A 27,721-nucleotide genomic window follows, 5' to 3' on the forward strand; every position below is an offset into this window, starting at 1 on the left:
GGCTTTACATTTTTAGGTCAATAAGGCCAAAAAAATCTAAGAAGGTGAAAAGCCCTAAAATGGGTAAAATAGTTGTTGGGAAACGCAGTATTTCAAAAAATTTACCTACGATCACGCAAGATCTATCTGGGAGATGCATAGAAACGAGAGGGGAGAGTGTGTATACATACCCTCGTAGACCGAAAGCGGAAGCGTTTAGTAACGTGGTTGATGTAGTCGAACGTCTTCGCGATCCAACCGATCCAAGTACCGAACGTACGGCACCTCCGCGATCAGCACACGTTCAGCTCGATGACGTCCCTCGAACTCTTGATCCAGTTGAAGCCGAGGGAGAGTTCCGTCATCACAACGGCGTGGCGACGGTGATGATGAAGTTACCGACGCAGGGCTTCGCCTAAGCAATACGATGATATGACCGAGGTGTGTAACTATGGAGGGGGGCACCGCACACGGTTAAGAGAAACTTGTGTGTTCTAGGGTGCCCCTGCCCCCGTATATAAAGTAGGGGAGGCCAGCCGGCCCTCCTAGGACGCGCCTGGAGATGGGAATCCTACTAGGACTCCAAGTCCTAGTAGGTTTCCACCTAAGGAAGAGGGGGAGAAGAAAGGAAGAGGGGGAAGGGAAGGAAAGAGGCGGGGCGCCGCCCCCTTCCCCTAGTCCAATTCGGACCCAAGGAGGGGGGCGGCCAGCCCCTCCTGGCCCTTCCTCTCTTTCCACTAAGGCCCCATCGAGGCCCATTAGTTCCTTCGGGGGGTTCCGATAACCCTCCGACACTCTGATAATTATCCGGTACCTCTCGGAACTCATCCGGTGTCCGAATAACATCGTCCAATGTATCAATCTTTATGTCTCGACCATTTCGAGACTCCTCGTCATGTCCGTGATCTCATCCGGGACTCCAAACAAACTTCGGTCATGAAATCACATAACTCATAATACAAATCGTCATCGAACGTTAAGCCTGCGGACCCTACGGGTTCGAGAACTATGTAGACATGACCGAGACACATCTCCGATCAATAACCAATATTGGAACCTGGATGCTCATATTGGCTCCTACATATTCTATGAAGATCTTTATCGGTCAAACCGCATAACAACATACGTTGTTCCCCTTGTCATTGGTATTTTACTTGCCCGAGATTCGATCGTCGGTATCATCATACCTAGTTCAATCTCGTTACCGGCAAGTCTCTTTACTCGTTCCGTAATGCATCATCCCTTGACTAACTCAGTAGTCACATTGCTTGCAAGGCTCATAGTGATATGCATTACCGAGAGGGCCCAGAGATACCTCTCCGATACACAGAGTGACAAATCCTAATCTCGATCTATGCCAACTCAACAAACACCATCGGATACACCTGTAGAGCATCTTTATAATCATCCAGTTATGTTGTGATGTTTGATAGCACACAAGGTGGTCCTCCGATATTCGGGAGTTGCATAATCTCATAGTCTGAGGAAGATGTATAAGTCATGAAGAAAACAATAGCAGAAAAACTAAACGATCATTATGCTAAGCTAACGGATGGGTCTTGTCCATCACATCATTCTCTAATGATGTGATCCCATTCATCAAATGACAACACATGTCTATGGTTAGGAAACTTAACCGTATTTGATTAACGAGCTAGTCAAGTAGAGGCATACTAGGGACACTCTGTTTGTTTATGTATCCACACATGTACTAAGTTTCCGGTTAATACAATTCTAGCATGAATAATAAACATTTATCATGATATAAGGAAATATAAATAACAGCTTTATTATTGCCTCCAGGGCATATTTCCTTCAATAGCCCCAAGCAGTGTTAAAAGGGCTCAGTTGGGCCGCACGTCCTGTTGGGCATAGGCCATGTCGATCCACGAATAAAAGGGTCGTGTCGGGTCGGCCTTAAAGCATGGCTTCGGAGATCAGCCTTGTTTCATTTTGGGCCGAAGGCTGTCCCAACCCTTCTATTCCCGTGTCGGGCCAGACCAAAATTTTGTGCCCACGGGCCGGCCTTAAAAGCATGGTCCATAAATATGCCTGTCATCGTGCCTTCACTTGTTGAAAGTGCCTCTAGCCGTCGTCACCACCATGGACGGCAGTTGCCGCATACCCCTGCGCTATCCACCACCACCTCTCGCGGCAATCCCCTACCCCATCCACCCCCTATGCCCCACCCTTGTCGCTCCATTGAGCCCCTAAACTGGAAGGCACAATGCCACCTATGTTTCGCCGTGGCTACGTGAAAGGCGCAAACCACAGAGCAGCAGGTGTGCCACAACAATCGGTACGCGCTCTCACTTGCCCCCATTGCGCTTGCCAGATATATGTCGTGCTTTTGGTGTAATGCCGGAAAGGTGTATATTTTTTTCCAAATTTGATTGAAACACAATGTGATGTGAACATGAATTACTTGGCATGATTTGGAACATGATGTGAATATGGTATGCAATTTTGTGCTACTAATAATTGTGCGCGGTAATATATTAGGCGATATATTAATTGTATATGGACGCCGATAACTGCCACACGTGTGGGCGTTAAGAAATCTGCCCACACGTTCTGTGTGGTGCCTAAGAGGACCAGCCCACACGTCTGTGTGGGCAAAACAATTAGCGCCCACACGCCTCTTTTTTTTCCTCCCGGTCCCTCTTACACGCGTGCGTGTGGGCGAAATAGATAACGCCCACACGCCCGGTACGTCAGGCCTCGTACCTCGTGGTCCCGCACGCCCCACGTGACACTTTACCGCGCGCCCCGCAGTTGCCATGGGCCGGACCCTCGTCCATGTTCGTTTAAGTGCAGTTGCCATGTCGCTGAACTACGGTTGCCATGTCGGACAACTACAATTGCCATGTTTGCTCAACTGCAGTTGCCATCTCAGGTCAAAGTTCCAGATTGCCATTTTTTGGACAACTACAACTGTTGCCATGTGTGGTCTGGTCTACTGCAGTTGCCATGATTTCAAAAATTTAGGAGTTGCCACCTACTAACACTAGGCAGTTGTCATGTAGCGTTACAAAAAAAGGCATGGCAAAAAACATGTTTGGGTAAAAGAGAGAGTTGCCATGTGCTCACAAGCACACTAGGGCAGTTGCCATTTAAAAAGAAAGAGTTGCCATCTGCTTACGTGTACGCTAGGGCAGTTTGCCATGTACCATGCAAAACATATGGCAACTGACATATTCGGATAAAAAAAGAGAGTTGCCATCTGCTTGCAATCATACTAGGGTAGTTGTCATGTACACTGCAAAACGCATGACAACTGGCAGCTTAGGTGTGGGAGAGGAGGCGGGTGTGTGGGCGAGATGGCAAACGCCCACACACCAGCCCTTGTGCGTGACTGAAAAACTGGTGTGTGGGCGAACTGCTAAACGTCCACACACCGGCCCATCCGTGTGGTAAAACGGATATGTGGGCGACCTCTCTCACGCACTACACACGCGAGTTGTCCTACATGACATACAAAATCAGCTAATACGTGCCAAGATTCGTGCAGAAGTTACTGGACGATGATGGAGGTGTGTGGACGAGTTGACTGTGGGCGTTAACATTTTCGATTGTATATTTATATTGCATATTAGTATTAGGTAAGATATAAATTGCTTATCAACATTACTACTTCCTCTCTCGGATTCGGCTTGCCTGCTCCCTCTCCATGCTTCCATCCGTGCTCTCATTTCATCCTACGGCTGTTCTTTTCCCTTTTTCTTTTCTAATCTAATCATCTCTCCCCCTGATTTTCAGGGGGTGAGGCCGGGCCTTATTTTCTTCCAATCAAATCAAGCCACGTATGCGGGAGCACGGATGGGAGCATGGGAAGGGAGCAGGCAAGTCTCGTCCTCCTTTCTCTCTCTCTCAACGGAGGGAGTAGTAGGTAATTAGTACTTGGTTAATGTTGCATTGATATTAGACATGATATTAATTAGTGAAGGGTACTAAACATGTTTAATGCTAAACATGTTTAAAGCTAAACGCCAGAGCGGATAGATGCGGTTGAATGAGTTTTGTTGGATCTCTGCAACTTGCTCTTTTTACGTTGGCATATATGCAATATGGATGATGACACAACTTGAAGTTTTAGAGTTAATTTGGATTGTGTATGCACAATGGAATGAGATATATATAAGCAAAACGAAACGATTTGTAGGTATCCAGCTTTAGGTTAGCTAGCTGCTGGAGAAGAGCAAGGAAATCTTCTCTCGCATGTACGTAAGTAGGAGTACATCCAAATCCAAATATAGCAATATTCCAAATATAGCCGTTCTCGGCTAAGCATGGAGCTTTTCTCCCCACCACACGCCCATCCACCTCATCGGCGCCGATCGTAGCCATGAGGCTCAACTCGACGCGTCCATTGATAACTGACTCACCGGAAATCACGGCTGGCGCCACTGTAATTTCGTATCCATGCCGCACGCTGCGGTGGCTGCAAACCGGAGTTCAAAAGGCGCGGGAGCGCGGAGGCCCGCTCTGCCTCCTCTCCTCTTCCCCCATTCCTTGTACCACCACATCTCTCGACCATAAGGCGCAATCTCGATCCCTTCCACCACCAAGGGTACGCACACCCATTCGTCCCACGCAGCGGCGGCGTCAAAGGCGCGATGGAGCGGCGGCCAGAGCTGCGGCGGTCGATGACGCTCTCGGAGCAGCTGTCCAGGCCCGACCCGGCCATCCGCGAGTTCCTCAAGATCCCCGACGACGATAGCCACCTGAGCGCTGACGCCGGAGGAGGTGGAGGCAGCGGCGGCATGATCAACTGGAAGCCGTTGCGCGACCGTCTCCGGCTCCGGCGCTCCGTGAACGCCTGGTCCAGCCCGTCGGAGAGGCCCAGCACGGCGGACGGCGCCGGTAGCCTGAAGAACAGCGGCAGCGGCAGCAACCGCAGCCACAAGTACATCTACGCGCAAGGTGAGGCCACGGCGGCCTTCTGCCGCACCTCCTCGCTCCGCCAGACTCCCGCATTCTCGCGCGCGGCCTCCACTCGGGTCGGTTCCAACGCCACGATCGGGCGCTCTCCCCCCGTGGTCGACGGCGAGGGCTCCGAGGACGAGTCAGAGCACGATGAGGACGAGGAGGAAGGCAAGGAGGAGGAGGACGCGCCGACGGCGCAGATGTCCCTGATGGCGCTGCTGGAGCAGACGGACAGCTGGGACGAGGAGGAGGAGGAGGAGGAGCAGCAGGCCGCGGCAGGCGGCGGGGCCAGCAGCAAGAACGCGCACGCCGAGGAGGAGGAGGAGGACGGCGAGGGGCGCGAGGAGGAGATGGTGCACGTGTGCTGCGTGTGCATGGTGCGGCACAAGGGCGCGGCCTTCATCCCGTGCGGCCACACATTCTGCCGCCTCTGCTCCCGGGAGCTCTGGGTCAGCCGCGGCAACTGCCCGCTCTGCAACGGCTTCATCCAGGAGATCCTCGACATCTTCTGATCAAACCAACCTCGTCTTCCTGTCTGTCCGTCCGACTCTTGATTCTTCGGAGAAATTGTGCGGGATCATTCATTCACGCGCCCGCGAGTACCGCGGTTGATGGCGAGTGAGCGGCCAACGCGCCACCCCGCTCTGAAACTGAGGCCCGTATCATATCGTAGGTAAATTGGTACATCAATCAACATGATGACACTCTGTCTGCGATTTATTTCTGGAATGTGATTAACTGTATCAACTGTACTCAGTAATGTTTTGGAATAAGAGTGGGATGCCTACAATGAAAGTACATTGGAATAAGAATGGTCGTGCCGCTCTGTTTCTTTGTTGTGCTTGAGAAATCCCCTCTCTGATGAAGTATGCGTTTGGCTCCCCCTTTAATTGTTGCGTCGCTCCTGTTAGTAAACAATTGCAAGAATGAATGAACTGTGTCAATTTCATTGATAGACAGATCGTATATACAGGGAGCAGACGCATCCGATAATGCTGTGTGTGGGAAACGGCGTGACGGTTGCCGAATCGTAATCGCACTTGCACTTTGTACAAGCAAGGATTAACCTCAATTACGTTAATAATTACTCCCTCTGTTCCATAATATAAAAACATTTTTGACACTACACTAGTGTCAAAAACGTTCTTACATTACGGGATAGAGGGAGTAAATCCTAACAGCTCCAACTCGAGAGCTCCCTATTTCATAGTTCTTGGTACTATAAATATTTTCATAATATACGGTGATTATTTTCCAAAATACACACTAAACACGTTTTAATATACAGTAAACTTTTTTTAATACAATGGACATTTTTGTACTACATCTGACCATTTTCAAAATACACATTGATTTTTTTGTAAAATACGCTGAACAATTTCATAGTATAAGCTGAACGTTATAAAAATACAGATCGAACTTTTGTATAAAATATGTTGAACACTTTTTTAGTATACAAGGACCATTTTCAAAATACACATTGATTTTTTTGTAAAATACGCTGAACAATTTCATAGTATAAGCTGAACGTTATAAAAATACAGATCGAACTTTTCTCTAAAATATGTTGAACACTTTTTTAGTATACAATGAACATTTTCACAATACACATTGAACTTAGAAAAAATGTTGACCAATTTCTTAATACGATGAATATTTTTATAATACCGGTGAACGTTCTGAATGTATGCTGAATATTTTGTTAATATACAACGAGCATTTTCGTAATACATGGTGAATTTTTTATATAGGGCAAAAACTAAAATAAATTAAATTAAAAACCGAGAAAAAGAAAGGAAAAAGGAAACAAAAAAAATGAAATAAAAGCAACAACCAACCCAACATGGGTCAGTCCAACTAAGCCGCCGGGAGGAACGCTCTCTCAGCGATGCCACCGCTATTTGCCGCCTAACGGTGGCAAATATGATTGACCGTCCCTGGGTAGTACGTAATCTACTAAGTAACTATGCCCTCTCAAATTTAGATTTCCTTAGATTTCAGTCATATTATTTATGAGCATTGTTTTAGAGAGACAATAAAGTAGCACAAGAATTAGCTAGTCTAGCTAGATTCACTCCTCCTAATGTATGGACGGATGCTGCCCCGACGGCTGTCATCCCCCTAATTGTTTCAGATGCTACAATTGTAGCCAATTAATAACGGAGGTGTTTATCGAAAAAAAAACTATGCCCTCTCAAATTCGAGGGTTCTCCTTTAATCAGCCGCGTGGAGCCCTCTCCTCACTCTGTGAATTTAACAATTGTTTGTGTGTTTACTTATTTTTCTTTTATTTTCACATTTACATTCACGAACATTTAAGAAAATATTGAAGATTTATTGAAATTAATGAATATTTAATCCTTTTGAATATATTAAAGTTTGTTAATTTGAGGTCCACTCATATTTTTTAAATTCATGAATGTTTTAACTGTTATGATTTAACAAACAATTTCAAATAAATAAATGATAGGCGGTTTTTATGAGCTAGCATTGTAACGAGTGGAAAGAAACTAAGCGAGCGAGTGGAGCAGGAAACCAAGTTGAGCGAGCGAGGGCTTCATGGGACCGCGTATTGGAGCGCTCTCATTTACTCAGCCGCGTGGAGCCCTCTCCCCACTCCTCGAATTTATCAATTGTTTGCGTTTTACTTGTTTTTCTTTTATTTTCACATTTTTATTCAACAACATATAAGAAAAATCTCAAAGATTTTTTGAAATTAATGAATATTTTTAAATTTGTGAACATATTAAAGTTTGTGAAAAAATTAAAGTCTATAAATCTTTTCTAATTTGTGAAGCTTTCTCGAATTCACAAACATAGTTTGAGATCCCTTCATATTTTTTAAATTCATGAATATATTTTAACAGTTATGGTTTTGTTAATTTGCAACATTTAAAAAAAATTGTGAACATCTTTTGATTTCACAAACTTTTTCAACAGTCGGTTTTTATGAGCTGCATTGCAGCGAGCAAAAAAAAAATTAAGCGAGCGAGCGGAGCAGGGAGCCAAGCTGAGCGAGTGAGGGCTTCATGAGACCGTATTATAGATCAAATTGGAGCGCTCTCCTTTACGCAGTTGTGTGGCCCTCTCCTCACTACGCAAATTTATCAATTGTTTGTGTTATACTTATTTTTTCTTTTATTTTCAGATTGTCATTCATGAGCATTTTAGAAATATCTCAAAGATTGTTTAAAATTAATTAATATTTTTAAATTTGTGAATATATTAAAGTTTGTGAATATCTTTAAATTCTATGAATATTTTCTAATTTGTGAAGCCTTTTCAAATTCTAGAGCATAGTTTGAGATCCACTCATATTTTTAAGCAGTTATGGTTTTCTTAATTTGCAACATTAAAAAAAGAATATGTGAACATCTTTTGATTAAATAAACTTATTCAAATAAATAAACGATAGTCGGTTTTATGAGCTAGCATTGGAGCGAGCAGAAAAAACTAAGCAGGTGAGCGGAGCAGGGAGCCAAGCTGAGTGAGCGGAGACTTCATGGGACCACATTATAGCAACAACTTCATCAAACAACACGGACCGAGACTGATGCCGAAATGTGTAAGGCTATCACAACCACACACCAAACAACCCCACTCTTCTTTCAGAACAAAAACCATCTTGCAGCCCAACATGATATATGTACGAAACAACACCACTAGACCATGATTAAAACTCAAGTCAGCCCAGATAAAACCAGAACGAAACAACCGATAACAATAACATGGTGGTCCAAACAAAAAGGCAATCCTGACAAGTGAAAAACAGCGCGGCAAAGCACGCGTTTGCCTCCAATCTTTCTCTATTCCTCAAGGGAAACGATTGAACTCATCCGACGGATGTCCCGATCATATCGATCTTCTTGTGCGTGTGTCACGTGCCCGTGGGCCCACAAATTGCTCCGGCGTAATCATCATGATCCTCGCGAGTAGCGTGCACCATGTGACTAAGGGTGGCAATGGATCAGGTTTGGACCGGGTTGTACAATATCAAATCCATATCCATATCCACGAAGACAATCTTTACCCACCCATGAAAAAATCCACGGGTAAAAAATTGTGTCCATGTCCAAACCCGATGGATATCTAAAAGTGTTAGTTATCGACTAGAGGGGGGGGGGGTGAATAGGCGATTTTTATGAAAGTCTTCAAAACACGGGGGCTTTGAAGACAAACAGTAGAAACGAACCTATTGATATGCAGCGAAAGGCAGACTACACTAAACAAGCCATAGTTAAGTAAGCAATGAAGTGAAAGCACGATGACTATCAGCAGCTAGTTAGTATGGATCAGGATGGAAGAAAGTATGAAGCCAAACAACAACAGTCTTTACACAATGAAGTCAATCAGATCATGCAAGCAGACAATGACTTCACGAAGACAAACTGTAAGTAAAGAGAGGTAAAGGATAGAACCAGTTGCTTGGTGAGGACAAGGATTTGTTGGACCAGTTCCAGTTGTTGTGACAACTATACGTCTGGTTAGGGAGGCTGAGATTCAACTCAGAAGATCGCGTCTTCACCTTATTCCCCTTGAGCTAAGGACACACAGTCCTCGCTCAATCACTCTGGTAAGTCTTCTAGGGAGACTTCCAAACCTGCACAGACTTCATTCACTGGATGCTCAGAACGCGACGCCTAACCGGTCGAAGGATTCACAGTCCTCAAGTGTAACAAGTCTTCAGGTCACGCAGACAGAAAGACTTCAGTGATTCCTAACACTCTTTGGCTTTGGGTGTTTAGGGCTTTGTCCTCGCAAGGATTTCTCTCTCAAATGCTTCGGAGGTGGGTTGCTCTCAAACGACAAAAGCCGTGCACTAACTTTGAGCAACCACCAATTTATGGTGTAGGGGGTGGACTATTTATAGACAGGAGGCAACCCGACCTGATTTGTCTGAAATGACCCTCGGTCACTAAGGAACTGACACGTGTCTAACGGTCAGATTTCAAACACATGCAGCAGCTTGACTTGAGCTACAAGTAAAGCTGACTCATCCAGCTCTAGATAAGATTTGCTCTCATTGTCTTCACTTTAAGACATAGGATTTGGTTGAGCATCATTTCATTCACTCTGACTTTGTTCACTTGGACCTCACTTAACAGTGTGGTGGTTCCTGTGACTCAAAGAAGAAAAGGAAACTACGAAACAACTATGTCTTCGCACTCCATAATCTTCACATGAATGCCTTCTCGAGTCATAATCTTCGTTGTGAATATCTTCACAGCCCACCATTGTCTTCAATGTCTTCACACATTTTTAGGGCTCATCTCTGGTAGGTAAATCGAATCAATGAGGGACTACTACCTGTGTTATCCTGCAATTCTCACAAACACATTAGTCCCTCAACCAAGTTTGTCGTCAATACTCCAAAACCAACTAGGGGTGGCACTAGATACACTTACAATCTCCCCCTTTTTGGTGATTGATGACAAATTGGTTGAAGTTTTCAACGGGGATAAAAGTATGTGAAAGTTTAAGGATTTAAGTCATTGTCTTCATAAGTAGCAAAAAGGCCCCCCTGAAGATGTGCATATAAGTAGTTTGCTCTGGAATGCAAATGCACATGGCATGTTTTACTTGTGGAGATCCTCTTTAACCTATGAAGACAATTCATCATGCATATACGGATGTAGCGAAGATAATGACATGCATAATGAAAAATGGACGTCTGCGGAATGACTTCATGCGGAATTTATCATCACATCACAGAGTAGCAGGAAACATAGCAAACAACCATCAAGTTTAAGTGTTACAACCCAAAGAACCAAATGTATAAAAATGAGAGTTGCAACCACTTGGCAAAAAATTATAGCAACCACCCATATGGACCCGCTTGAAGACTATCAACTCATATGCTTCTCCCCCTTTTGTCAGTAATGACCAAAAAGGTTTGAAGACATAGAGCATCTACTCGTTCCCATCAGGAGTAGATGTAGGTGCAGGGTTGACGTTGGAGTTTGGTGGTGCAGAGGAGCCTGGTGCAGTGTCGAGTCGTGATGAATCCATGGTTGGTGAAGTGGCATCATCTTCTTCATCGACGACTCTCGTAACAATAGTTGCAGCCGAAGATGAGTACTCAGAGTCTTCTATGGAAGGAGTTCGACGCAAGATGACATTCTAGGGAGGCGTGGAATCGAATTTGAAGCGCTCGGTGAAGCCATCGTCGCAAAGATCCTCTTCAGGGCATAGCAGTGTGAGACTCTTCCAAGACCGCCGACAGGCTTCATGCGCTACGAATGCGTTCTTGGTGGCAAGATTGCGAATGCAATTAATATCCACCGAGAGGCTCTGCATCTGATGCTTTAGCCAGTCATGGTGTTTATCCTGTTTCTGATGTAAGGCCACAAGAAGCTCTCGGTCATTGAGTACACGAGATCGCTTCCGAGGCCTTTGAGCAATGGTGCTTTCAGTTGCTTCAGTTTGAGCACGATGAGGTGCACGCATATTTCCAGCTAGAGGATAGACTCGAGTAGCAGCAAGGACTCCCTCAATTGGTTGCGTGAAGCTTTGGCGATCAACGTTATGAAGATAAAGTGGCTCCTTGGCAGGTTCAGGGTAGATGGCTTCGACAGACATATCAACCTCAGGCAAGAAGACAAGATGGTTGCGCGCTGAGGGCTGATAGTCGATAGATGAATGAAGTTTGATCAGGCGCATCACCCATGGAGCATAAAACTTCAATCCAAATAGATCAATTCCAAATGCAGCAAGTTGCCTAATGAAGAAATCTTGAGCATTGAAGCTGATGCTATTGAGAATATAGAACACCAAAGTCTTCATGGTGCCTTCAAGTTTGGCTGCAAGTGAATGTCCCTTTACTGGCCATAGAGTTCGCCTCACAATGTGATAAATGGTACGGGGCAGATACTCCAGGTCTTCAACAAATAATTCCTTGGGATATTTAGCATCTTGAGGTAATGGCTTCATCATGCTGAGCATCTGACTCATGTTTGGCTCGGGCTTCTGAAATATAATCTCCAGAGCATTCGTGTGCAGCTGACAACCAGGTTCATAGAACTCACCTGGAGTGGGCAGGAAAGTAAGCTCGATGATATCTTGAGCTTTGGCTTCATGATGCACATCGCTTGTCATCTACTCAAGGACCCAAGTCTTCGGATCCCTGTTGTAGCCACGAATGTGAAGAGTAGCATAGAACTGCAGCACAAGCTCTTTGTTCCAATGCTCTTTGTCAGTGACGAACTGCAGAAGGCCAACATATCTGAAATAATCTAGAGCTTGTTTCAAGCAGGGCAGTCCAGCAATGGCTTCACAATCCAGACGCATGTGAGGAAAGATTCGCCCTTGATTGTAAAATACACATGAGGAATAACTGCGCTGCTGATAGCTCCAGAAGCGATCAGATGAGATCTTTGGCTACGAGTAAGGGTTCTTGGCACTGTCAAAGAATTTGTTGTGTGCCCTGAAGCTGTTTACACTGAACGATCCTGGCGATGTTGCAGCACCGGGAAACCTTGGCAGTCTGGGCTTTGGCTTCTGGACCTGAGGCCTGTGCTCCACAAGGTATTCATATTGTGGTCCGAGAGCAGTGGGAGTGTAAGTGCATCTAGTGCCACCCCTAGTTGGTTTTGGAGTATTGATGACAAACCTGGTTGAGGGACTAATGTGTTTGTGAGAATTGCAGGATAACACAGGTAGAAGTCCCTCATTGATTCGGTTTCCCTACCAGAGATGACCCCTAAAAATGTGTGAAGACATTGAAGACAATAGTGGTCTGTGAAGAGTTTCACATTGAAGACTATGACATGAGAAGACGTCGTATGAAGACTATGGATTGCGAAGACGTAGTTGTTTCTGTAAGTGCATCTAGTGCCACCCCTAGTTGGTTTTGGAGTATTGACGACAAACCTGGTTGAGGGACTAATGTGTTTGTGAGAATTGCAGGATAACACAGGTAGAAGTCCCTCATTGATTCGGTTTTCCTACCAGAGTTGACCCCTAAAAATGTATGAAGACATTGAAGTCAAAGGTGGTATGTGAAAACATTCACATTAAAGACTATGACAAGAGAAGACATCACGTGAAGACTATGGAGCACGAAGACTTAGTTGTTTCGTCGTTCTTTTTCTTCTTTGTTGAGTCATAGGGACCACCGTACTGTTAAGTGGGGTCCAAGTGAACCAGTTAGAATAACTGAAGTGATGCTTAACCAAAATCCTATGTCTTCGAGCAAAGACAATGAGAGCAAATCTTATCCAGAGCTGGACAAGTCAGCTTTGCTTGTAACTCAAGTAAAGTTGTCATGTGTGTTTGAAATTTGACCGTTGGAACACGTGTCAGTTCCTTAGTGACCCAGGGTCATTTCGGACAAATCAGGTCGGGTTGCCTAGTGGCTATAAATAGCCCACCCCCTACACCATAAATTGGTTGGCTGCTCAGAGTTAGTGCACGACTTTTGTCGTTTGAGAGCAACCCACCTCGACGCCTTTGAGAGAGAAATCCTTGCGAGGACAAAGCCCTAAACACCCAGAGCCAAAGAGTGTTAGGCATCACTGAAGTCTTCCTGTCTGTGTGATCTGAAGACTTATTACACTTGAGGACTGTGAATCCTCCAGCCGGTTAGGCGTCACGTTCTTAGCATCCAAGAGTCACTGTGGATAGCCGGTGAACAAAGTCTGTGAAGGTTTGGAAGTCTACCTTGAAAACTTACCAGTGTGATTGGGCGAGGACTGGGTGTCCTTAGCTCAAGGGGAATAAGGTGAAGACGCGGTCTTCTGAGTTGAATCTCGGCCTCCCTAACCAGACGTACAGGTGTCACAGCAACTGGAACTGGTCCAACAAATCATTATCTTCAACGAGCCACTGGTTCTATCCTTCCCATCTCTTTATTTACAGTTGGTCCATGTGAAGTCATTGCCTGTTTGCATTATCTTTTGTCTTCACTGAGTGCCTGCCTGTTCTGATTGGCTTCATACTATCTTCCATCCCGATCTATACTGCCTAGCTGCTATTAGTCTTTGTGCTTTCATTTCATTGAATACTTGACTATGGCTTGCTTATTGTAGTCTACCTTCCGCTGCATGGTAATAGGTTTATTTCTATCGTTTGTCTTTGAAACTTCCATGTTTTGAAGACTTTCATAAAAATCGCCTATTCACCCCCCCTCTAGTCGATCACTAGCACTTTCAATTGGTATCAGAGCAAGGTACTCCCTTGTTCTGTGTGATTTGGTTTAACCACCTGGAGTTTTAGCTATGTTGACTGCAGGGATAGTCAAAGTCTCCGCTGCGTGCCCAGTCTTCGATGGAACTGAATATCCCTACTGGAAGAATAAGATGTGCATGCATCTGGAAGCCATTGATGTCGACCTCTGGTATGTCGTCAAGAATGGCGTTCCCAAGGCTGGTGAAGGTGTCACCGCTGCTGATGTCAAGAAGTTCATTCAACTGGATTCCACTGCCAAGAACATCATCTGTGGTCATCTGACCAAAGGACAGTATGGCCGTGTGAGTGCTCTGGAAACATCCAACCTAGTCTGGGACTGGCTCTCCAAGGTCAACGAAGGCGTCTCAACCCAGAGAGATCAAAGAATCAGTGTCCTTCGCAACCTCTTCAACCGCTTCAAGAGAAACGACAATGAGAATGTTCAGCTCATGTTTGATCGACTCACTGACATCACAAATGAGCTTCAAGCTCTCGGCGCTACTGAGATCACCAAGCATGAAGTCGTTAAGACACTCCTGAGATCACTTGACAGCTCGTTTGACACCCTAGCCCTGATGATTCAAGAACGCCCTGACTTCAAGACACTCGATCCGTCTGACATACTTGAAAGGCTCAACACACATGAGTTTCAGCTTTCTGAGAAAAGAGACATCTACGGTCCCACTATGGGTGAACTCGTGCTTTGAAGGCAAATGTTGTTTCCTCATCTGAAGAAGAATCTGATTGCAGTTCTGATGATCCTGAAGACATTGGAAAGGAGCTTGCTATGCTTGTGATGAAGTTCCAGAAATTCACCAAGAAGAAAGGCATTAGAAAGTCCTTACGATCCAGCTCAAGGAATGATGAAGCTTCTGCTCATGACTACAAGAAAAGAACATGCCACAAGTGCAAGAAACCTGGTCACTACATCTCTGAGTGTCCGCAGTGGGACAATGAGAACAACAACAAGAAGAAGAGCAAGGAATATGATTCCGACGATAAGAAGAAGAAGAAATACTCAAAGTCTTCTTCCAAGTCTTCATCAAAGTCTTCATCACACAAGAAGAGCTCATCTGGCAAGGCTCGTGCATTTGTTGGCAAGGAAATGGATTCAGAGGAGGAGTTTGCCTCTGAGGAGGCGGATGTGGAGTCTGAGGAGTCTGATTCTGGCGTTGCAAGTCTTGCTACAGCCTACATTGCCAAGCCCATCTTCAACACTGAAGACAATGACTTCATCACCGACGCCGATGCTAATGACAAGGACAACTCCGCTCCCACCTACTGCTTCATGGCACGCGGTGCCAAGGTAAACTCACGCACTACTCACTATCAAACATCCAGTGAAGATGACTCTGATTGTGGTTCCAAACCCAGCTACAAAACACTTGCTAAAATTGCAAGTGAACAACAGAAAGCTATGGAACATATTCAAAAACTGTTAGACAAAAGTGATGACCTGTTAGACGCTGAAATGACTCGATCTCAGTCCTTAATTGAAGACATAAAAAATCTTCATGTTAAGTATGAGGAACTTGAAAGTCGTCATGAAACGCTCTCAACAACTCACGAAAAGCTTTCCTATGATTATCTTCAAAGGAAGCAAGATCTTGAGAAATTGAGAGCAGCTCATGAAGATCTTCAAAAGGAAAACGAGTCACTTCGCGCCAAACATATCAGTTCCGCTCAGGAAGGATTTGAACCACCATGTCTTAAATGCATTGAGCGTGACAACGCTACTTCTGTTGCTAGATGTTCTACTGCTGCTACTGTTGCAATATCTTCGACTGTTGATGTGGTAACTAACCCCTCTGCTGAGGATGCCACTGCTATTGCTGATGAAAATGCTAGGTTGAAGACATTGCTTGAAACAGGGATGTACAAAAGTCTCAAAGGGCATTAGACACTATGTGATGTCCTCAAAAGGCAGATCCTGAACCGAAACCCTAGGAAAGAGGGTGTTGGGTTCGAAAGGAAAATGAATGCTGATGGCTCTTACTGGAAACCTGAGCAGTACCCCAAAACCACATGGGTTGCTGCAAAGGAACCTTCAGTGGATCCATCCACCCTATCTGGCTTCACTTGTGCTAATCCCATTGTTATTGATGAATCCTTTGATGCAAACTATAAACTGTTTAAGAATCAGAATGGTGAAGTGTTTGCCAGGTATATTGGTACTAACTGCAGGAATGGGCCACCTATGAAGAAAGTCTGGGTGCCGAGAAAGTGTCTGGAAAATCTTCTTGTGTATGTCGTCATGACACCACAAGTGAAGAAGGCAAACCCCAGACCACGGGCTTCATATGGTCCAAAGGCCTCATATAGACAGTGGACTCACCTGAGTCGCACTAACGCAAATGTTTTGCAGGGAAACCATACTCAGGCCTATGAATATGAGCATGTTTCATCAAACCGCCATGTTCATAAGACCAAGAACTACTCTGCTTATTCTTATGAGTACTATTGTCCACCTGCAAGACTATTTGCTAGGGCTCTAAAGCCAAAGTTCTCAGATGCTGCACTTAGACTCATTGCTTCGAAGCCACCCTTGAAGATGTGGGTGGCTAAGAAAGCTTAACTCTCTTTTGCAGGGAAGGGTCTCCAGCTGAAAATCAAATGCGTCTGAAGCTATTGCTGGGGACCTTAAACATCTTGTAGGGAGCAAGATCAAATGCCCAAATGGTCTTATTATGCATTTTGTTCCTGAGTCGCTTGCTACTTGCCCTCTCAGTCCTAACCTCGATCTAAGCTTTCATAATCCACTTGCTCGTCAAATGTTTATGCTTCACAATTCTCTTCGTGAAGCCTATCCCCCTAACTGCACTGTAGGGTATGACACCAGCTGCTTCAGAATGGATTATTGATAGTGGATGTACTAATCACATGACTGGCAAGCGAAGTATTCTCATGGACTCAACCTTACGTCCATCTGACAAGAGTCACATCACATTTGCTGATACTGGTAAAAGTAAGGTATTGGGTCTAGGTAGAGTTGCAATCTCAAGGGATCAGCACATGGATAAAGTGATGCTTGTTGAATCCCTTGGTTTCAACTTAATGTCTGTCTCAGTGCTTTGCGATTTGAATATGATTGTGATGTTTGGAAAATATCGTTGCCTTGTTCTAATGGAATTTGACAAGTCTCTAGTCTTTGAAGGGTATCGGAAAGATGATTTGTATATGGTAGATTTCTCAGTAGGACCACAGCTCGTTGTATGTCTTCTTGCAAATGCTTTAGAATGCTGGCTCTGGCATCGGAGGCTAGGGCATGCTGGCATGAGGAACTTGCATACTCTTGCAAAGAAGAAGCACGTCATAGGCATCGAGGGCGTCAAGTTCAAGAAGGATCACTTATGCGGTGCCTGTGAAGCTGGAAAGATGACGAGGGCCAAGCATCCCTCGAAGACAATCATGACAACGACTCAACCCTTCGAACTGCTGCACATGGACCTCTTCGGTCCCACTCACTACTCAACTCTTACTACTATTGCTTGTCTCTATGGCTTCGTCATTGTTGATGATTATTCAAGATATACATGGGTGCATATAATCCTCTACAAGACTGAAGTGCAGGATGTCTTCAGACGCTTCGCCAATCGAGCCATGAACAACTATGGCGTCAAGATCAAGCACATCAGAAGTGACAATGGCACTGAATTCAAGAACACCGGCCTCGACACTTATCTTGATACTTTGGGCATCACTCATGAGTTCTCAGCTCCGTACACACCGTAGCAGAATGGCATCGTGGAACGCAAGAATAGAACACTCATTGAGATGGCCTGGACGATGCTCGATGAATACAAGACTCCAAGAAAGTTATGGCCTGAAGCCATTGATACTGCATGCCATGTTATCAACTGTGTTTATCTTCACAAGCTTCTGAACAAAACATCATATGAGCTCCTCATTGGTAAGAAGCCAAATGTCAGTTACTTCAGAGTATTTGGTGCCAGGTGCTCGATCAAGGATCCACATCACACTTCAAAATTTGCACCGAAAGCACATGAAGGTTTTATGCTTGGATACGGAAAGGATTCGCACTCCTACAGAGTCTTCAACCTCTTTCACTATAAAGTGGTTGAAACTATGGATGTGCGGTTCGATGAGACTAATGGCTTGGAAAGAGAGCACTTGCCAAATGTGTCGATGAAGTTCCATCCAGTGAATCCATGTAACATCCCAAATTTCCAATTTGGAATGTTATACATTAGATCATCATTGCATAGCATATTTTATTGCTTTTGGGCCTGATCCAGAAATTCTACGCAACTCAAGGACCCACGGAGAGAGTTGGGGATTTCGTTATTTTCATATTTGAGTTTTCTCAAATTTTGAAAGTAGGATCATTTGATTTATTTATTTTATCTTCAATTATTTCTATTATAAAAATATGAGAGAGGGAATAAAATGAATTTCCCAAAATAAAGAAATATTGAGGATTTAATAATAAAATCAAATAAATTTTTGTTTTGGAGTTTTTCGTTGTTTTATTCGAATTTAGGAAAAATTGCACGTTTTCAAAAACTGCATTTAGGGCCAAGAAAATGTTCATCATGTTCTAAATATTTTATTTAGACGGTGAAAATTTGTTTTGGCAATTTTAGATTTTTATTTTTTTTATTTTTTTGGATTTTTCTTAGTTCGGCGGAATTATTTTTTTTTTAAAAAAAACCTGCGCGCCCGACTGGGCCAAAGGCCCAGCCGAGCCAGGCCGGCCCGCCAAGCGCCACCGCCTCCTCGCCCGTGCTGCCACCGGACTCGGAGAGTCCGAGCCGGAGCCGCCACCTGACCCCCTCCCCAAGTCGGCCGCCGCCGCCCCCTCCCTCCTTTAAATACCACCCTGGGGCCCCCCCTGGAGCCCCGAGTCGCCGCCGCCTTGCGCCTCGCCGCCCGCGCCACCGCAAGCCGCAGCCGCCGCCCCGCCGCCTTGCGCCCCGCCGCCTCAGCTGCCGCCCCGCCGCCTTGCGCCGCCGACGCCGTCGCTGCCCCGCCACCCCACCCCGCCGGAGTCCGAGCCGAGGTAGCCGCCGCCGTCCGGTTTTCTGAGAAAAAACCAATCCGGTTTTTTAGAAAACCCTAGTTTCATTTTTTAAATGGATCGGTTTTTCCGGTTTATTTATTTAGCGAGCGTTCGCTCGTTCCTTCATTTTAACGAACACGTTCATCGTTTAGTTCCAGAAAATGAACGTTCGTTCGTTATTCTGTTCGTCGTTTTTCTTTTTCTCGAATTATTCCGCGATTATTTCTGATCGCGATTTCTAATCCGATTTTCATTTTAGTATAACTTTTCGCTCGTTTATCGGAATCAGGCGATTCAAGCGCCTGGAGTTTCGTCTCGAAACCCTCTTTCCGTTTAACCAACTCAAACAAGTTTTTGCCTCTGTAAAATCTGACCTAGATCCAGATTAGTAAATAAAGTTTGTTTCTTTCGCCGTTTGTTTTTCGTTGCTTTGTTCGATTTGATTTCTTTTGCCAACCGGAGTTCTTAAGTTGAACTTTCTGGTTAGATCTCTTATTTGAGTTTTACCTGTGCATTAGTTGAGTACTTATTGTATGCTTGTTTTTTTGTTTGCATTAGAGTACCCGGAGTGCGCCGCTTGCTACTTCGAATCTCTAGGTTTCGCGGATCATCAGCAAGGCAAGTAACACTTTGATCATACCTCCTACTCCCCAGTTTTTATTGCATTAGATCAATCCTCAAACATTGCATGATTAGGATCTAATTAAATTGTGGGTTTTGGGAAGTAGATGAGGTAGTACTTATTACCTGTTTCTTTATCAAACCCTGGGAGTTACTTCTACGTTTGCTTATATTGCCGTGCTATGCTAGTAGACGTGGATTGGGTGAGTGTATCCATGACAAATGTGAGATTGTTAATTAATGGTTTATTTAAGGTGGCAACTTAAACACACATCTGGGTGGATTGAGGCACCTAGGTATTCCAGCGATTTCCTGTTTTTCTTTTGGACCGCCACCCAGGCTCAAAGGGATCATGAGATTATTCATACTAGAAACTTCCGTGTGTAGCCACAAGCTACTATGGGCTCTAGCATAGTTGATTAAGTCGTGCGAACTCTTAAAGTGGTAGACTAGCAGAGGTGTAACAGTCTACCCGATCGTAAGGTGCTAGCGCTTCTGAAAAACTATGTCTCGGTCATCCGTTTCTCAAACACCATGTAGTGCGAGAATCCCAACGGAGGAGATCGAGTCTTGTGGGGAAAAGTGCGCAAACCTCTGCAGAGTGTATAAACTAATCATCGTTAGCCGTGTCCCCGGTTATGGACAACTTGAGTATCTAGTACTTGGATTATCATGTGAATCTCATCATGTTACTCCAATTAATTTTGTTGGGTTTTAATGATGATGCTTAATTGGGATTGAGAGGGTGTCTACACTCTCAATGTTTAACAACTACCATGATAGTTAAATAAAAATGTATTCCTTTGCAGTAGGGAAAAATTGGCTTTACGCAAAACTATAACCATAGAGCTTTCCACCAGCCAAATATGCATGTAGTATAGCCTTATTCTTTCATTGCTCTCTATGTGTTACTTTGCCAGCATATTCCATGTGCTGACCCGTTTCGGGTTGCAACGTTCATGTTGCAGACTTTTCAGACGACGAGTAAGGAGTCTTTTAGGTCGTGGTGCTATACTCAGTGATGCCGTTGGAGTTGATGGACTCACTTATCTTCCAAGCCTTCCACTGTTATCGTTATTAGATGGCCTTAAGCCATATTTATTGTAATAAGTTCTCTTTTGAGACACTCGTTGTAATAAGTGTGTGATTGCCACTCTGTTATAAATCCTTCAAGTACTGTGCGGTGTCAGCATTACTGATCCAGGGATGACACTGGAGCACAGAGATCGGACCGTTTGAGATCTGGTCGCTACAAGATGGTATCAGAGCACACGCTGACTGTAGGACACGGCCACTAAGCTAAAGCCCTAGATCACTACTCACTCTTCTCCTTTCTGACTCCTCATCTTTTCTATTCTTTTAGGATGGCGGATGCAATGAACAAGTTTACGCAACCAGGTGAAGATACACCCTTTGGACGTCATTTGAAGGAAGTTACTAGATACCTGAACATCGGAGTACCAAGCTTCACCGGAACATACAACGCCACTTTACCTGAAGTGGAACGCTGGATGATTCAAGTTCAAGTTCCAGGAAGGACATTCATGCCAGTCACTGAGCCCATAGAGTTTTCCTTTAATGCACCAACCTGGAGTCTAGGGAAGAGCATGGCAGCTCACATCGCCATGGGACGTATTAGAGAAGTTTACCGCAATGATCTCAAGGATACTGTCTACCAGATTTGTGGGCGCCGAGATGAGCACTGGGAGATGATCAGCACCAAGAAGGATAGATCAATCGCAGCTTTCATCCAGGAGTTAAACCAGCACATTCGACGTCAGGAGAACCAGATGAGCGCAGACATGATAGATCTGAAGAAGGCGAGGACAAGAATCAAGGAACTGGAGGAAGAACTCAAGGCTAGACGAGAAGATTATGAAGAGGAAATCGAAGTATTGGTGGAGAAGAATGACGACCTGATCAAGAAGATCAGAATATTCATGGGAGGCCCTACACCAGTAGAAGAAGACGAAGAACCCAAGGAGATTCGCCCGGAGGACTACATCATCATCGACGACACCGACTCGGACCCAGATGATAGCGATGATGACTATGTTGATGAAGCTGGAGCAGATATCATGGAGTCTGCAACCGAATAATATTTTTAGTAGACCACCCCATCCGTGGTAGTAGTCCGCCATGTAAATATAGTAGTCCGAGCACTTTTGCGATAGTTAGACCGATTGTATGCCCTTGTTTGATTGAATGAAGTGAATTGTTTGCTTTTGCCTCATGTGCATATGGGTAGTGTTTTCTCTTTAAACCCCTCTCTATTCTTAAATCTCATCTTTTCTAAACCCATCAGATGCCTCCGAGACGTGACCCCGGATTTACCTTCCCACCGGAGCTCACTCAGTTGATCCAGCAGCAGAATACGTTGATGCAGTTACTAGTCCAGAATCAGAATCAGGGGAACAACAACAACAACCCACCACCACCACCACCTATTGATCACTTAGCCCGTTTTTTAGGCTGAATCCGTCGATGTTCTCCAGTAGCACCGAGCCTATAGTAGCAGATGATTGGCTCTGCAAGACAGCAAGGGAGTTGACCACGACAGGATGCACAGATGCGGAAAAGGTGAAGTTTGCCGCACATCAGCTTGAAGGACCCGCAGCATCATGGTGGGAGAATTTCACAACCACTTTCCCTATCGACACTGTCACATGGGACCAGTTCCAGTAGGCTTTCCGTACTGCCCATGTTTCAGCAGGAGCTATGGCCATGAAGAAGCGTGAGTTTCGCAACTTGCGCCAAGGAGGACGGACAGTTGGTCAGTATGTGGATGACTTTAGTAAGCTAGCACGTTATGCCCCAGATGACGTTGCTACGGATGCAGCTAAGCAGGAGAAGTTTCTGGAAGGACTGAATGATGAGTTGAGCATGCAGTTGATGGTAGCAACCTTCAACAACTACCCGGAGTTGGTAGATCGTGCTCTTATGATTGAAGGGAAGCATCAGCAAATTGAGAACCGCAAGAAGTATGGACAAGGGAAGTACAATTCTGGAGCTCAGCAGAAGCCGTGTTTTACCCCTAGACCGGGAGGACCTTTTCAGCATACCCATGGAGGAGGTAGCTCGCATAATCATAATGCCCCCAAGAATGGTAATGGGAATGGAGGAAGCAACGGCCAGAACCGTATCAACCCATCAACCCCAGCCAAGAGAGACCTGAGCCAAGTCACTTGCTTTAAGTGCCAGAAGACCGGACATTATGCCAATGAATGTCCTGAATCCCAGAATGGAAATGGCAATGGAAGCTCTGGGAAGAAGCCGAACCCTTTCAATAGGTGACAGGTGAACCACATAAACGTGGAGGAGGTTGAAGGGCAGCCGGATGCAGTAATCGGTAAGTTTTTGGTTAAGTCTTTTACTGCAATCGTTCTTTTTGATACTGGTGCATCGCATTCATACATATCAAGGGGATTTGTGGATAAGTATAACCTGCCCACCAAAGTTCTTAGAACACCTATGTTAGTAAGCTCACCAGGAGTGGAGTATATGGCCAGCAAAGGATGTTTTCAAGTGCCATTGAGTATAGGTAGGCATGTGTTTCCCATGGATTTGATCATTTTGGAATCACAAGGTTTGGATGTAATTCTGGGTATGGATTGGCTGTCGATGTATGGAGGAAACATCGATTACGCCAGTAAGTCGATTTTGCTTACCACCCCAGAAGGAAGAAGGCTCAAGTATGTATCCCGGCATGTGCCGAAGAGGACTCAAGTAAATTCCTTAACAGGAGTTGTGTAGGAGGAAGTACCAGTAGTGAAGGATTTCCCTGATGTATTTCTAGAGGAGTTGCCAGGCATGCCATCGGATAGAGATATTGAGTTTTTGATTGAACTTTTGCCAGGCACAGGACCGATATCTAAAAGACCATACAGGATGCCCGTAAAGGATTTGGTGGAGATTAAGAAGCAGATTAAAGAGTTACTGGATAAAGGATATATTTGCCCTAGTTCTTCACCTTGGGGATCGCCAGTACTTCTAGTGGAGAAGAAGGATGGATCGTTAAGGGTGGTTGTTGATTATCGAGGATTGAATGAAGTAACCATCAAGAACAAGTACCCACTACCGATGATCAATGATCTGTTTGACCGATTGCAAGGAGCTAAGGTATTTTCCAAGATCGATTTGCGATCAGGATACCATCAGTTGAAGATCCGAGAACAGGATATACCTAAGACAGCTTTTACCACCAGGCATGGGCTGTACGAGTACACCGTTATCTCATTTGGGCTGACTAACACACCCGCATATTTTATGAACATGATGAACAAAGTGTTTATGGAGTTTTTGGATAAGTTCGTCGTAGTGTTCATTGATGATATTCTAGTTTACTTGAAGAGTGAAGAGGAGCACAAGGAGCATTTTATCAGATAGAGGAACCCAGTTTACCTCAAAGTTCTGGAATTAATTGCACAAAACTTTGGGTACCAGGCTAGAGTTCAGTACAGCTTTTCATCCGCAGATAGATGGACAACCCGAGAGAGTCAATCAGATTTTGGAGGACATGCTAAGATCTTGTGCGCTTGATTATGGATCTAGTTGGGATGACAATTTGCCGTACGCTGAGTTCTCTTACAACAACAGTTATCAACCCAGTTTGAAGATGGCCCCTTTCGAAGCCTTGTACGGAAGGAGGTGCAGGACCCCATTGTCGTGGGATGAAGTTGGAGACCGACAGTTGTTTGGACCGTATCTGATTAAGGAGTCTGAACAGAAGGTGAAATTGATTTGCGATAGGCTCAAGGTAGCCCAGTCCAGGTAGAAGAGCTACGCAGATTCTAAACGCAAGGAGATAGTTTACGAAGTCGGAGACCGAGTTTATCTTCGAGTATCTCCACTTCGAGGAGTTAAGCGCTTTGGAGTTAAGGGAAAGTTAGCGCCACGTTTTGTAGGACCATACAAGGTTTTGGAGCGTATGGGAGAAGTAGCCTACAAATTGGAATTGCCCGAAGGATTGTCAGGATTTCACGATGTATTCCACATTTCCCAGTTGAAGAAGTGCCACGCTGAGATGGCTGATATACCGCTGAGAGATACAGTGCCGCTGGAAGCGATTCAGTTGGACAGTGATTTGACCTATGAGGAGAAACCAGTCAAGATTCTTGAGTATGCCAACCGAGTCACCCGCAGGAAGGTCATCAAGTTTTGCAAAGTTCAGTGGAGCCACCACACCGAGGATGAAGCCACCTGGGAGCGAGAGGAAGATCTGCTGAAGGACCACCCTCACCTATTTTCTAGCCAACCCGAATCTCGAGGGTGAGATTCATCTTAAGGGGGGTAGGTTTGTAACATCCCAAATTTTCAATTTGGAATGTTATACATTAGATCATCATTGCATAGCATACTTTATTGCTCTTGGGCCTGATCCAGAAATTCTGCGCAACTCAAGGACCCACGGAGAGAGTTGGGGATTTCGTTATTTTCATATTTGAGTTTTCTCAAATTTTGAAAGTAGGATCATTTGATTTTATTTATTTTATCTTCAATTATTTCTATTATAAAAATATGAGAGAGGGAATAAAATGACTTTCCCAAAATAAAGAAATATTGAGGATTTAATAATAAAATCAAATAAGTTTTTGTTTTGGAGTTTTTCGCTGTTTTATTCGAATTTAGGAAAAATTGCATGTTTTCAAAAACTGCATTTAGGGCCAAGAAAATGTTCATCATGTTCTAAATATTTTATTTAGACGGTGAAAATTTGTTTTGGCAATTTTAGATTTTTATTTATTTTTTTGGATTTTTCTTATTTCGGCAGAATTATTTTTAAAAAAAAACTTGCGCGCCTGACTGGGCCAAAGGCCCAGCCGAGCCAGGCCGGCCCGCCAGGCGCCACCGCCTCCTCGCCTATGCTGCCGCCAGACTCGGAGAGTCCGAGCCGGAGCCGCCGCCGCCGCCTGACCCCCTCCCCAAGTCGGACGCCGCTGCCCCCTCCCTCCTTTAAATACCACCCCGGGCCCCCCTAGAGCCCCCCTAGAGCCCCGAGTCGCCGCCGCCTTGCGCCCCGCCGCCCGCGCCGCTGCAAGCCGCAGCCGCCGCCTCGCCGCCGCCTTGCGCCCCGCCACCGCAGCGCCGCCTCGCCACCGCAACCACCGCCGCAGCGCCGCCGACACCATCACCGCCCCGCCACCCCACCCCGCCGGAGCCCCGCCAGAGTCCGAGCCGAGGTTGCCGTTGCCGCCCGGTTTTCTGAGAGAAAACCAATCCAGTTTTTTTAGAAAACCCTAGTTTCGTTTTTTAAATAGATCGGTTTTTCTGGTTTATTTATTTAGTGAGCGTTCGCTCGTTCGTTTGTTTTAACGAACGCGTTCATTGTTTAGTTCCAGAAAACGAACGTTCGTTCGTTATTCTGTTCGTCATTTTTCTTTTTCTCGGATTATTCCGCGATTATTTCTGATCGCGATTTCTGATCCGATTTTCGTTTTAGTATAACTTTTCGCTCGTTTATCGGAATCAGGCGATTCAAGCGCCTGGAGTTTCATATCGAAACCCTCTTTCCGTTTAACCAACTCAAACAAGTTTTTTCCTCTGTAAAATTTTACCTAGATCCAGATTAGTAAACAAATTTTGTTTCTTTCGCCGTTTGTTTTTCGTTGCTTCATTCGATTTGATTTCTTTTGCCAACCGGAGTTCTTAAGTTGAACTTTCTGGTTAGATCTCTTATTTGAGTTTTACCTGTGCATTAGTTGAGTACTTATTGTATGCTTGTTTGTTTGTTTGCATTAGAGTACCCGGAGTGCGCCGCTTGCTACTTCGAATGTCTAGGTTTCGCGGATCATCAGCAAGTCAAGTAACACTTTGATCATACCTCCTACTACCCAGTTTTTATTGCATTAGATGAATCCTCAAACATTGCATGATTAGGATCTAATTAAATTGTGGGAATTGGGAAGTAGATGAGGTAGTGCCTATTACCCGTTTCTTTATCAAACCCTGGGAGTCACTTCTACGTTTGCTTATATTGCTGTGCTATGCTAGTAGACATGGATTGGGTGAGTGTATCCATGACAGATGTGAGATTGTTAACTAATGGTTTATTTAAGGTGGCAACTTAAACACACATCTAGGTGGATTGAGGCACCTAGGAATTCCAGCGATTGCCTGTTTTTCTTTTAGACCGCCACCCAGGGTCAAAGGGATCATGAGATTATTCATACTAGAAACTTCCGTGTGCAGCCACAAGCTACTATGGGCTCTAGCATAGTTGATTAAGTCGTGCGAACTCTTATAGTGGTAGACTAGCAGATGTAGGGGAAAGTAGGTGCAACGGTCTACCCGATCGTAAGGTGCTAGCGCTTTTGAAAAACTATGTCTCGGTCATCCGTTTCTCAAACACCATGTAGTGCGAGAATCCCAACAGAGGAGATCGAGTCTTGTGGGGAAAAGTGCGCAAACCTCTGCAGAGTGTATAAACTAATCATGGTTAGCCGTGTCCCCGGTTATGGACAACTTGAGTATCTAGTACTTGGATTATCATGTGAATCTCATCATGTTACTCTAATTAATTTTGTTGGGTTTTAATGATGATGCTTAATTGGGATTGAGAGGGTGTCTACACTCTCAATGTTTAACAACTACCATGATAGTTAAATAAAAATGTATTCCTTTGCAGTAGGGAAAAATTGGCTTTACACAAAACTATAACCATAGAGCTTTCCACCAGCCAAATATGCATGTAGTATAGCCTTATTCTTTCATTGCTCTCTATGTGTTACTTTGCCAGCATATTCCATGTGCTGACCCGTTTCGGGCTGCAACGTTCATGTTGCAGACTTTTCAGACGACGAGTAAGGAGTCTTTTAGGTCATGGTGCTATACTCAGTGATGTCGTTGGAGTTGATGGACTCACTTATCTTCCAAGCCTTCCGCTGTTATCGTTATTAGATGGCCTTAAGCCATATTTATTGTAATAAGTTCTCTTTTGAGACACTCGTTGTAATAAGTGTGTGATTGCCACTCTGTTATAAATCCTTCAAGTACTGTGCGGTGTCAGCATTA

The 27,721-nt window shown here is 44.8% G+C and overlaps 1 protein-coding gene across 1 annotated transcript; it reads left to right on the forward strand.

Annotated features, from left to right (window-relative positions):
- Positions 1-4,259: 4,259 nt before the first annotated feature.
- Positions 4,260-5,731, forward strand: LOC125548529 (zinc finger CCCH domain-containing protein 15-like). Its single transcript, XM_048712109.1, has one exon. It carries the CDS (start codon positions 4,596-4,598, stop codon positions 5,415-5,417), a length of 822 nt encoding a protein of 273 aa, XP_048568066.1. The 5' UTR covers positions 4,260-4,595; the 3' UTR covers positions 5,418-5,731.
- Positions 5,732-27,721: the final 21,990 nt, after the last annotated feature.

The sequence above is a fragment of the Triticum urartu genome, chromosome 3 (assembly GCF_003073215.2).
Source record: "Triticum urartu cultivar G1812 chromosome 3, Tu2.1, whole genome shotgun sequence".
Classification (NCBI taxonomy): Eukaryota; Viridiplantae; Streptophyta; class Magnoliopsida; order Poales; family Poaceae; genus Triticum; species Triticum urartu.